General features: G+C 52.7%; 1 protein-coding gene across 4 annotated transcripts in view; it reads left to right on the top strand.

The window, feature by feature from the left end:
- The window catches only part of ZBTB7C (zinc finger and BTB domain containing 7C), a 373,471-nt gene extending 362,450 nt beyond the window's left edge, over positions 1–11,021 (top strand). For all 4 annotated transcript variants that reach the window (XM_030926162.1, XM_030926163.1, XM_030926164.1 and 1 more), the window contains one exon: positions 8,384–11,021. In XM_030926162.1, coding sequence (XP_030782022.1) covers positions 8,384–9,035 — 652 coding nt within the window. In that variant the 3' untranslated portion in view covers positions 9,036–11,021. The remainder of the gene's footprint in view (positions 1–8,383) is intronic.
- Positions 11,022–13,338: the final 2,317 nt, after the last annotated feature.

A 13,338-nucleotide genomic window follows, 5' to 3' on the forward strand; every position in this document is an offset into this window, starting at 1 on the left:
CAGTGGAGGGAGAATCTGCAGGAGCAAAGGGGCAGGGCCTCACAGACCCAAGATGTGTCCCCTTGCCCTTAGCAGTGAGCTAAGCCAGCCACCCGGCAATGCTGACGGCAGGATGCCCTGCTCCTGTTACTCCCCAGAGCAGAAGGACCTAAAGTTCCTGAGATTCTCCTCCTCTTGGATGTCCCTCAGTGACAGCCCTGTCACCCCAATGCCACCAGGGGTGATGCTGCCCCCTACCTCCTCCTGAATTCACCTTAGCCCCACAGAACCAGGCAGAACACCTGAACAGGGCTTGGCAAAAGCACAGGAATGACCAAGGGAGATAAGCCAGAACACCATGTGAAAGCCAGATTCAAGTACAGCTCACCCATCTTCACAGGGGGCCTGACTTCAGCCCGAGAGTCCCAGCCCCTGCATATGACTTTAAGGATGCCAGGAAGCTCTTCACAGGCCAGATCAGGAAAGCTAGCCATGTTATCAGCCTGGAGTGCTCTGTCCTGCCAACACAGGCTCTACCTCCCTCACTGCCCATGCCTGTCCCCTTGGCAGATGGCTAATAGGAGCACCTCTCCCTTCAGGGGAGACCAAGGCTAGTGACTCCAATTCCAAAAGGATCTGTGTCTCAGGACATCGCACGGTGGCCCTGCTGGCACCCTGAACCCCCATCTCCCTTCCTTCCCCACTCCCTTTTCTCTGGGCCTTCCCCATGCACAGCCTTCCTTGAAGTCCACGCCAGGTCTGGACAGTCTGTGCACCCTGTTTTAAGGGAAGGTTTTAACCTTGCATAGTCACTGCAGACAGACTTCTCACCCTCTGAACCCTGGGACATTCTCTGGGAGTGGGGCCTCCTGGCTTGGGAAGCAGTGCTGTGTTGTATAGGAGGGTGATATTCCAGGTTCCTCTCTCCCAGCACATTCCTGATGGTCACTTGGGGTGGCCTCTCTGTCTGCAGTCCCCACTCCTGGCCAGATAGGCAGTGGGGCAGCTCTGGTCATCCAGCCATCTGGCCTTGGTTTACTCTTGCTCCAGAATGACGGCCATCTGGCCCCAGGCCTGTCTCCAGCTGAAGCCACTGCATTCCAGCCCCTTAGCACCCCTGCCGCTTGTTCCCACTGGGCTCTGACCCTCCCGAAAAAGATCAGACAAGCTCTTGGGTCCCTCTCTTCCCAGGAGGAGAGAAACCCTGAGCTGGCGGAAGGCGGGGTGGAGGAGATGGCTCCAGCCTGCCTCACTTCAGAGACTTTATTGCTCACTGTGGGCTGTGGCTGTCCTTGTGGGACACGCCCCACTCCCTCCCCCTCACATTCTTCAGAATCACTGGGCCTTTTCTTCTCACCTCATCTCTGGAACTGCCCGGCAAGGATTCTTTTCCGTGCTTGAAGAGCCCCAAGAGTGGTCTGTTCAGGTAGAGGTTTTCCTGTAACTCCCCCTGTGGCCAAGGCTCCCTGCACCCTTCCCACCGGGACCTGCTTTTTGGCTGAATTCCCTGATGCGATTCCTAACACCTGCCCCTTCCACCTGGAAGCTCTTCAGCAGCCACTTAAAGCGACGACGGCTGCCTCGTTGACGTAGAATTCCCAGACTCCCTTCCAGGGCCACACCACTTCCTGAGACTGGGCCCTGTCATGTCCCTCTTGTCCCCACAGCAAGGACCCAGACATGCTGCCCTCAAGTCCTCCTATCGGACATGATTTCTCCTTCTGGAACCTGAGTCTTTCCTTCATCACAGCTGAGCTTCTGCCCTGGCAAAGCCCCTTCTCCTCCCTCCTTGATACTGGGGAGAGCTCAGGGTCCTGTGACACCGCCCCTGCCGCCCCACCACGTGGTGCTGGAAAGGCCTGCTCTTGCCCTGCATGGTAGCCCTTCAGCCCAGGCTCTGAGTCAAAGCCTCCCAGATACCAACTCCCAGAATGTCCACACCCCATGGGGATGTACTCCTAATGACCTCAGCAGCCACAACCAAGGTGGAGGACATGGGAACCAGCAGAGCCCCTCCACCCCTAAGACCCTGCCTGCTGCTGTCATTCTGTGGGTCTAGAGAGGAGGGACAGAGGCTGCACCGCAATGGTATTGTCTGTTCTTTGGTGTCAGGAACCTCACCTCTGAGGCAGCTCTAGATTTCAGCCAGTCCCACCAGGTGTCCCACCACTGATCTGTTGCAAATATGAAATCTCCCTAGGAAGGGCCTCAAAGACATCAACAAAACTATTTCTTCGGCCCCACACTGTCCCTTCCTATCTCTGGTCACCCCATAACCACTTGGGCTCTCTCTGCCTATGCACTCCCTCTGTTTAGTTCAAAGACACCGTTTTCCTCCTGGGAAAGGCTCGTGCCTGTGCTGGTCAGAGAAGCAGCTCCTCCTGTCCCTTTCAGGTCTGACTTGAGACATAGAAACAGCTCCAGGTCATAGGGCAGAGGCAGTCTGGACCAAGATTACCTCAGATCCTCTTCATCAGGGGTCCTTTCCCTTCTCTTCCCAGAAAGTCTGGAAGCCAGGAGCCAAAGGTTAGGATGGCAGGGTTCAGCCAGAGGTGATGCCTAGGACGGGCCTAGAAGAACAGGGAGCATGTGATCTCAGGAAGATAAAGCATTTGTTCTTCATGCATAGGGACACTGCTGTGCTTGGTGGGTATTTTCCCTGCCCGTGGACATCCCAGGTGGCCCCCCACATACCTTTTTGCCCCATCTGCAGCCATCACTGCCAACTGGGCCTGGCCCTGGGCCCTGTGAAAGCCTCTGCATCTTCCGCCTCTTAATTCCCACCACATGGGTCCTTGATTGCAGACCATAGAGACTCCTGCCTCCCCCAGCCCTTCTGTTAGGAGCTCCCAGAGAGCATGGCTGGCCGGTCTATCTCCTGGAGTCCCTGCATCCTCTCACAGCCTGGCTCCCAGAGGTGCCCCAGCCATGCCTGATGGGGACAGTAGTGGAGGCGAGAAACTGCAAAATGAGAATAGACTGGCCCAAAGACAGCAGAGGTCCCATGGAGGGCACACCGTCCTGGGCAGGGATGGACGACCTCTGCACCGCAGTCACTCTCTGACAAGGCATGCTTTCCGGTTCCCACTGAACCCCGAAGGCTGCACCTTTTAGTCTCCACCCGCCTCCTCCTGTGCCAGCCGGATGCTGACCACCCCTGTGCCCCCACAGCTGCCTGCTCTCCAGACGAGCCAGCAGCCTGGCTTTTGTTTTCCCTCTATTTGTAGTCCTCCCACTCCTGGCAGCTCTGGGGACCCTATTAAGATAATGTAATGGCATTAGCAGTGGTAGCAGGAAGAGTGTGTCTCAAACCATCGGGTTACAAGAAGTCCGGGTGGAGGCTGCTGGGAAAGCATTATCCTGATTGGGAGCCTTTCTGGAGGCCACAGACCTCAGGCCAAGGCCCCGCAGCCCTTTTCTTTGATTCTGGGAATGAACTCATGAGGACTCACACGACTTTCCCGACGATGAGCTCTCCAGGCTGGAAGCGGGCATGTAGACCAAGGCTTGGGTGCATATGTCCTTGGCTGTCCCTGATGCAAAGAGATGGAATGAGATGGCAGACAAGGGGACCAGGGCCAGAGGGGAGAATGTCGGATTTGTAGTCAGGGAATTCTGAAATTGGCCCCTCTTGTCAGTCACCAAACATGCAATGAGCCTCCCCTCTATCTACATTCGTTGTGTGTTTTGCAGAGTACGAAAGAGCATCCCACAGGTTCTCATCAAAGCAGGTACCAGAACCCTCCATGCCACATGCAGGGAGGAGTGCTGGGAGGAGGAGAGCTGGAAGGAGGAGGGCTGGGAGGAAGGGGCACCCTGGCTCTGGGCTTGACCTTCTGGGAGGGCCCTAAGGATGGAGCATCAGTGTCCAAGCACAAGACATGCACACACAGGGAAGGAGCCAGCGTTTACCAGGCATCCACCCAGTAATGTGGTGGGCTGTGCACTGGGGAACCAGCAGTTCAGTTCGTACCTGCAGGTGTTCAAAGATGCAGGGATGCCCAGAGTGTGGGACAGTGTACCATGGAGGGCAGGCAGGAAGCTGGCAGAGGAGATGGCAGTGAGCTTGTAAAGACCCCAGAAAGCCATGCCGAGGGGTAAGTGAGCACACAGGCCATTGGACAAGGGGGCCTTGGGAAATTTTAAGTGAAACCACCAGACCTCCATTGCTACAGAGAAGTAACTAAGAGCTCAGCTCCTGAGATTCCAGCTAGAACATATTCCAGCTAAATTCATGCTGCTTCCACAGGTAGATTGAATATGTGAAGGGGCAAGGAAGCCAGCCAGCCAGACAGACTCCAGAAAGAGATTTGGGAGAAGCCCATTACCCAGAGGCAAACACTCATGGAGCACTAGAGGCCCCAAGGATGCAGCCCAACCCCCATTTTAGAGATCAGGAAACTGAGGCCCAGACCAGGGAAGGGAATTGGTCCAGTTCTTGGAGCGTACCCGGCACCACCTGCAGCTCCAATGCACATGTCTTAGTATCCACAGGAAAGGTCAGTGTAAAGAAGGAGGCTGTGTGGCCCTAGGATACCATTCCCTCTTTGGTCCTTGCTTTCCTTATCTTGGAAGTAATTAGATCAGTGTTTTCAAGGTCCTGAGACATGTACTGCTAATAGTGTAGCTTACTGGGCCCACTGACTCAGACCATGAATCAGAATGTGGTAAAATGTGCCTGGTAAACTAGATGATCCTCTGGAGTTTTTTCCAGAACTGGCTTATCATGAGCTTTGCCTACTCTTCCCACCCCTTGCCCCCATTCCCACAAATGTCTCCATTAGGGAAAGCTCCTGCCCAGGGCTGAGTTCCTCCCATTGGCATACTCTAGTCTTCTGGCCACAGCGGCAGAAAGCTGGCTAGCTACTGGTACCCTCTCTTGATTGTTCTGGTCTACCCTTTCTGCAGCAGTCCTTGTAGGCCTCAGGTTGGGAGTCCCAGGTGTGAAAATCCATCCTTCCTCATCCCCAGAATAGCTTACAAACAAACCACAGCCAGGTAGCCCCTCAGGTTCCTTTGCCCCTCACCAGCTGGATACCTTGGGGAAGCTCTTAACTTCTTTGAGCCTCCTTTCTGCCTGTGTCCAAGTGAGGAAAGTACACCAAATGTGTTGAATCTAGCTCACACAAACCCAGATTCCCTCCATCTGCCCTGGACAATGGGAAGTGATGTCTGGTCCTAGGTTTAGCTCTGCACAGAGAGGTTAAATAACTTGCCTAAAGCCACCCAGCAAGTTGGTGGTGGGTCTGGAGCTACAACAGGGACTCCCAGACTCCTGGAGGGGCCCTATCTCTACACCATACCTTGCCTCTGAATAATGAATTCCCAGGGTCAATGAAGTCATGTATTTACCTGCCCAGAGCAGGTGTTCAATAAAAGGATGTTGTAGGCACCTTCTCAGCACTTCTTACATACTCGGACCGATTGCCACAAAATGGGACTTATTTTAGATACACTAATGAGAAGTTTGGAAGACATTTGAAGATTTACCACTTATGTTGCCCATTGTTTGAGAGTGACCTAAGGGTTTGTACTACTAATTATGTGTAATAGTGACTTAAAAAAAACCTACCTGGCCAGGTGCGGTGGCTCACGCCTGTAATCCCAGCACTTTGGGAGGCTGAGGCGGGCGGATCACGAGGTCAGGAGATCAAGACCATCCTGGCTAACACAGTGAAACCCTGTCTCTATTAAAAATACAAAAAAAAAAAAAAAATTAGCCAGGCGTGGTGGTGGGTGCCTATAGTCCCAGCTACTCGGGGGGCTGAGGAAGGAGAATGGCATGAACCTGGGATGCAGAGCTTGCAATGAGCTAAGGTCACGCTACTGCACTCAAGCCAGCCTGGGCGACAGAACGAGACTCCGTCTCAAAAAAAAGAAAAAAAAAAAAAAAAAAAACCTACCTCAGCCTGGCACAGTGGCTCACACCTGTAATCCCAGCACTTTGGGAGGCCGAGGTGGTCAGATGACAAGGTCAGGAGTTTGAGACCAGCCTGACCAAGATGATGAAGCCCCGTTTCTACTTTAAAAAATACAAAACTTAGCCGAGCATGGTGATGCGTGCCTATAATCCCAGTTACTCAAGAGGCTGAGGCAGGAGAATCATTTGAACCTGAGAAGCAGAGGTTGTGGTGAGCCGAGATCGTGCCACTGCACTCCAGCCTGGGTGACAGAGCGAGACTCTGTCTCAAAAAAATCAAAATAAAAATAAAAAAACCTACCTCCTAGGTTGTGGTGAGGAGTAATAAGATGATGCATTTACAGCCTGCTTAGCTGATTCTGAGCTGAGCCCTCTGCTAGGCCTGGTGAGGGAGCCCAGCCAACCACCTAGCATCACTGTTTCTATCAGAGCCTGGGTGAATTTGTGGAAGCCCAAGACATACCCCTCAGGACTGGGAAGTTACATCACTCCAGGGGTACAGGCATCTGACACTTCCATTTTCACAGTCACAGTGCTGTGGTGAGAAAAGAGGCCTTGACTCCCAGGCCTGCCATGACTCTCTGGGTGAGCTTGGCAAGTTCCCCAGCTGGGCCTGTTTGCCCACCTACATAGTGGAGGCTTTGCCTGGACCAGTGGTTCTCAGTATGGGGTCCACGGACCACGACCACCACCAGCATGTGGCAACTGGTTAGAAAAGCAAATCCTTTGTCCCTCTCCCCCATCCCAGACCTACTGATCAGAATCTCTAGGAGTAGGGCCCAGCACTGTTTATTAAGTCCTGATTATGGTTCGAATGCATCCTTAAGTTTGATACCCACTGGCCTAAATGGTCTCTAAGGTCCCTTCCTCCTCAAAAATCCAATCATCTAGGTGAAATCTGGGTTACAGAGACCACAGCATGCTGGTAGGGGGTGGGATATCACAGCAGAGTACCATGTAGCCTAGGGGTGGCTGGTGGATTTGAGAAGAGGCAGGAGCAGTGGGATGTGGAAGGGAGGAGGGTGACCTCACTTCCCTTCCCCCTGCTGCCAGGGGCTCTCCAGCCTTCCTGTGAGCACAGGTGGGAGGACGGTCTGTCCTCTCTGACCTTCCTCCCACAGTGCCTGCCAGTGTTCATGGGAATGTCCTTTTCTCTCCTGCTCTGCCCCTGGAGAACCATTTTGAAAATGAGAACTGGTGAGACCCCTAGTGGCCAGGGGACACCAGGAGCCTAGGACCTGCACCTGCTGTCGTGGGATTATGTGAAACAGGGTTTAAATCTGGCCATCTTAGGGAGGACAGCTGGACTCCACATCTGCTCTAACCTCAAAGCAGAGTCTGAAATTATAGGCAGATGCTCCACACAAGCCACATCTTCAGGGAGGAGATAGGAGACTAGACACAGAGATTCCTGGCACGTATGGCCCCATTGGGGAAGGCTGCGAATTATCCCAAGAGGAATTCTTGCAGCCCAGCTGCCTGTACCTCAGCCAGCTTAAGCTGGTTTACCCAATGCTCAGTCTTTATGAAAACAACCCCCTGATGTCAGTTTTCCTGTCAAGGCCACCAGGAGGTATGTGGAATCTAGCTCACACAGGACCCAGGTTCTTTCCTTCAGCCCTGGACAATGAGAATTGATGTCTGGCACCAGGTTCAGCTCTGGGCAGTGAGGTTAAGTAACTTGCCTGAGGTCGCCAGCAAGTTGGTGGTGGGTCTGCAGCTGGCACAGAGGCTCCCAGACCCCCAATAGTCGCAGGCGCCCCACCCTACACCATACCTTACCTGTGAATAATACCACTTAAACCCCGAAAAGTTTTGCCCTAGATTAGGCTGCATTCTTCTCACACCTGGCTCTTTTGTATACCCTGAAATTGTCTACAGACAAAGAGGAGAGCCCAAGGCTTAGGATAAGAAACCACTATGCAGGAGGTTTGAACAAGGTGTGCCCAAGCTTCTATAGCCTCCCAGATTAGTGCCAAACACAGACAGATCTCAACAGCCCGGGGGCTGGGATGGGACCAGGGACTTTGGGCCAAAGCATATAGATGAACTGGAGGGAAAGCATAAAGTTGCCTGGAGAGAGTGGGTGTGAGATTAAAGTACAATCCAGTATCAGCAGAAGTCGCTGCACTATCCGAGGACTAAGGTCAGAACCCTGACTTCTGGCAAAGTGTCTTCCCAGTATGTGAGATAAACCCCTAATAGAGTGGGAGTTTCATGACTCTGAGCTCGGATATAAAAGGAGTTTAGGGGAGTGGGACTTTCCAGACACTGCTTTTTCCACATCCCTTTAATCCAGGTGAGTAACCATACCTGTCTAAGGTGGGGCGGCAGTTGAGGGTAGATCTAGCATGGGACCTATTTCTGGGGTTTGACTCCATGGCAGTAGGGAGCCTCGGCTGGTTCTGGAGGAAAGGGGAGCAGAAGGTTAGGAATGGCTCCTGGTGTTCCCTGCGGAACTGACCCCCAGTCTCTGCACTGCAGGCAGGACAAGCTGAAAATCCACATGCGGAAGCACACGGGGGAGCGGCCCTACCTGTGCATCCACTGCAACGCCAAGTTTGTGCACAACTACGACCTCAAGAACCACATGCGCATCCACACGGGAGTGCGGCCCTACCAGTGCGAGTTCTGCTACAAGAGCTTCACGCGCTCCGACCACCTGCACCGCCACATCAAGCGCCAGAGCTGCCGCATGGCGCGGCCCCGACGCGGCCGCAAGCCCGCTGCGTGGAGGGCCGCCAGCCTGCTCTTCGGGCCGGGTGGCCCGGCCCCCGAAAAGGCGGCCTTCGTGATGCCTCCGGCTCTGGGCGAAGTGGGCGGCCACCTGGGTGGCACAACCGTGTGCCTCCCGGGCCCCAGCCCCGCCAAGCACTTCCTGGCAGCGCCCAAGGGCGCCCTGAGCCTGCAGGAGCTGGAGCGGCAGTTCGAGGAGACGCAGATGAAGCTGTTCGGGCGCGCGCAGCTGGAGGCTGAGAGGAACGCGGGGGGCCTCCTGGCCTTCGCGCTGGCCGAGAACGTGGCAGCGGCGCGGCCCTACTTCCCGCTGCCCGACCCGTGGGCCGCGGGCCTGGCCGGCCTCCCTGGGCTCGCCGGCCTCAACCACGTGGCCTCCATGTCCGAAGCCAACAACTAGGCTGGTCACTGTCGACTCCAGCCCACCAGCCCTCCAGTCCTTCTCCCTCCAGGCCCGCTCTTCCCCACCCCATGGATCTGAACTTTTCATTTTAAAAACACAAAGGGAAAATGGAAAAATAATAATAATACTATCAGTGATGGCATTTTCCCAGGCTCCTAAAGCAGCTGCCTCCTTTTGCTGTTCTGAGACCGGCATCTCTTCCCAAAAGACCAGGAGCCGGGGCCTCCCTCCCTGGCTGTCTCTCTGGCACTCATGTAGAAATCTGCACGGGCCCAAGCCACACAGAACTGGATGCCCAGGGGCACTTAGGAGCTGGGTGAGTTATGAGGGGTCAGGGGGTGGTTGGCCTGGTGCCCAGCCAGATGGAGCAGGAGGAGGTAGGGGCTGGGCATGCACCTTGGTTAAGCCCCACCCCCTGTGGCAGAGTCTCTGCCAACACTCCTCTGAGGGCTCATTTTCCAGTCTCCAGTGGCCCCGGGGTCTTTTTGAGAACTACCCACCTGCCACATAGAAAGAAATGCTCTGTTGGCAGGGAGGCCTCCTGGAACCAGTCAGGAACCAGGCTCTGGGAGGCCAGGGCCATTTTTTCCCTTACCTGTCCTGTGACCTTGACAGGGCAGCCCTCTGTAGCTCAGTGTCACCCGGCTATAGAAGGGGCTGGTAACTTAGGTTTCCTCCCTCCACCTCTAAACACATACACACCTATCGCCCCAGAGAATCCCAGAGAAGGTAGGAGCTTTGTACTCCCCAAGTCCGTGGGGAAACAGTTTATTTTTCTGGACTTAGTTTTATTACATCCAGCTCTATATTAGCATAGGTGAGAAATATGGCCAGACTAGACAGAGATCGGGGGTCAGGGGAGCTTCCGAACTTCACCAAAGCCCACAGGCAGGTCTGCGAACTCTGAATGCTACCTTACCCTCCCTGCAGGCCGCTGTTCATGTCTGGACCCCTGGTGGCACTATTTAGTATTTACCCCTTCTCCAATGCCCCTTCCAAGGCTGTGCAGTGTCTTGGGGCTCTCAGGGCCAACATCGAAGAGACGGGGGGCCACCTCTTAACACCTGGCAACTGTTTCCCCTCACCCTGATTCCTGAAAACAGACAAAATACATCCCTGGTTTTCTAGGGTTTATCTTTTTGCTTTTTGAGTTGTGGGTTCCTCAGGGCCTTGGCATTGCTAGCGATGGTCCCATTTGCTGTGTGAGAACCCCCTCAACCCCTTCCTCCTCCCTCTGGGGATGAAGTGGGAGTATTTGGCTCCCCGTTTTGACAAAAGGGCTCAGTGCAGAGAAGTGGAGGCCTCTGAGGTTTGAAGGGCTCTGTGAGTTACAGCTGTCACATGTTCTCCTGGTTCTTGAGTTTTCAGCAGGTCCTGAAAAGGAAGGTTCTGCTGGCCCCGTGCCTTCCTGAGCTTCTCTCCCCTTCCCTCCCTTCTCTTTTCTTGCCGAGTTTGCTTTGGTTTCTTAGCAACCCAGAGAGGAGGAGGGTTCATCCCCAGGGAGAGCCCAGGGCTAGAGTCCCCAATCTCTGTGCTGTGGGCACAAAGAGACTTCAGCTCTTCCTGTCGCCTTGGCTTTTTCCTGAGCAAACACACAACAAACAAAAAGGCCAGAGAAGAGCACAGACTCTGTCCCTCTCACAGCTCTCCAGAAGACATCCCCTGATTCTCCGCACCACCGGATGCCACTCCAGTCCGCAGGACTGCTACACACACCCTCTGTTCTCAGAAGTCATCTGCCTGGGCAGCCACCTCTCAGATTCCTGTCTTCATTTCAGACACTTGCCCCAGAAGCATGCCCATGTCTACCAGCCAATGTGCCCGTGTTGCCCCCATCAGCCAAGAATTGGGGCCAAACCAGACTTTAAAAGAGAGAGAGAAAAAAAAAAGGAAACATGAATAAATTGGAATCCAGTGGTGTTGGGGCTTTTGTTTTTATTTTGTAAAGGTGATGACTTCTTATAAACTCAATTTTTCAGATGACTGGTTAATTCTTTCTGTTTTTTCTTGGCTGCAGTTTGGAGTTGTATATTGTAAAATATCCAAAGATGTTGAGTACTGTATGACCAAGAACTTGAAGCGAATGGGTTGTCGGGGGAGGGTGGTTGTGTTTTTGTTTTGCTTCAATTTTTTTTTTTTTTTGATGTTTCGATTTCCCTGTCTGTCTGTGGGAGAACTTTAGAATTTTTTCTATTTATAACTCTTTTTTTATGTGATTGCTCTATGTAAAATGACACTCAGCAAAGTTTGCCTTAGTGATTCAAGGGACAATCTTCCATAACTTCGGTCGCACACCACATCCTGCCGAGAAAAACTCTCAGCTAATTTTCTGGCCTATTTATTAAACAGTATTAATTGACTTGATTAAATTATATTAAGAGTCGCACTTCTGTGAGATGTGACTTCTGAAAGTTCACAGGACAGCAACAAGCCAGTCTTAAGGTTTTTGACTGTTGGGTGTCATAAACTTAAAATAATGTCAAAGACACCTTTACAAAGAAAAACAAAACCTTTGACCCTTATTTAATATTTTAAAGGACAGTGTTTTCAGTAAAAGTGAGCTATGCTTGCTTAATTGCCTGGTAAGATTGAATCCCCCTTCCAATTGCCGTTTCAGTTATCCAGGGGTGTTGCATAGTTGGGAGGGCAGAACTCAATTCTCAGTAGTCTGTTACATTCCAGCTTTGTAAGGCATGGTTGGATCTTAAGCTTTGCGGCGTCGGTGGGCTTGAGTGTGAGGTGTGCGTGTATGTGCGTGTGTTCACACACGTGTGCAGCTACACCCCAGGGTGTGTGAGCAAGGGAAGTCCTACCAGTTCCCCAGCCTGACATCCGGAGTGGGCTCCGGCTGGCCCTACGGCTCTCCAGGTCTTCTTCCTCTCACTTCCCGGCGCTGGCGTTGGGCTTCTCCTCCTTTCTTCACCTGAGCCTCTTTCCCAAAGAACATTAGATCCTAAAAGAACCTAAGGTAAAGGAATATACTTCTGTCATTGAATGGAGTCAGCTCTACTTACAACCCACAGCCCAGACTCTTGGTAACATTGTTCTTCCAATTGTATCTCTGGATAACCAAGGGTCAACCCAGAGCCTCTTTTCTATTTTTGATTCCTTTCTTGCCATAGTAGGCAACCTCTATGCAGCGTTTCTTGGTACAGAGAAAAGAACAGATCTGAGTTTCCAATCTGGACTCCTCCAAGCTGTGTGTCTTCAGTCTAATCACCCCTCCACTCTGGTCCTCACTTCCCTCACCTCTAGTAATAAAGGAAATGGAGTAATCAGAGCTTCTCGAAGTTCTCCACCTAAACAGCCCTCAGCAGAGGGGGACCAGCTAGTTGGCAAATTGGGGGCAGAGCACTAAAGAAATAGCCCAAAGTAACCTATCTGTAGTGTAAACCTCTGAAGTCTCCTGTTTTGGCTTTGAAATTCATGTTTCTGCATTCTATTACATAACATATATGCATTTGTCTTAATATAAAAACATCGTTTTGATCAACTTGCCAGTTAAGTGACTTGCCTTTTCCCCAGAATCTTCTAGTGAAGTTGAAGTGTTTCTTGGCCACCCTACAGCTTTGGGAGGTCCCCAGCCCATGCCTGAGGGCTCAGGAGTAAGCATAGCCCAGTGCAAGAAATGCAAGACCAGCTGCTCATCAAGATTCTGCTCAGCTTGGCCATTCTAGGATCATGTGGTCCTCATTCTGGGGGTCAGTGTCCACTGAGTGACATAGGTGGACACTGGAGAAGATGGAGAAGGGGTAGGGAACTGGGCCCAGTGGGCCCTGACCCTTGGGTGCTCCTGATCTCCTGTGAGTAAAATCTCCTTCTAGCCCTGGCCAGGTGGGAATTCCATGGAGCCTGGCCATGTGTGACCTGCCCCCTGGGGCTCCAAGGTGCTAAGGGAGCTCCTGATAGCAAAGGAGCCTTCAGTGGAGAGAAGAGGAATGAAGGAAGTAGAATGAGGCCTCTGAGGACAGGCCAAAGAAACATGTGCAGCTTACCTGGAGAAGAAGGCTTAAGGGACACATTCAAACAGGCCTTGGGACTTCTACAGGTGTGTTGGAGAGGGGAAGCTTTCTCCAAAAATTTGGCCAACCCGAGTCAATAGGAGAGAGATTCCAGGAGGCAACTGGGTGCCCAAAAAAAAGGAGAGAACTCCCTAACATCTGGAGTTGTCCTAAAGAGGAACGAGGTCCCTGGTGAAGGAGTGAGCTCTCAGTCAGCACAAGAGTTCAACACTGCCTCTCAAGAATGCTGGAGACCGGGTGCAGTGGCTCAGCCCTGTAATCCCAGCACTTTGGGAGGT

This window comes from Rhinopithecus roxellana, chromosome 21, assembly GCF_007565055.1.
Source record: "Rhinopithecus roxellana isolate Shanxi Qingling chromosome 21, ASM756505v1, whole genome shotgun sequence".
Taxonomy (NCBI): domain Eukaryota; kingdom Metazoa; phylum Chordata; class Mammalia; order Primates; family Cercopithecidae; genus Rhinopithecus; species Rhinopithecus roxellana.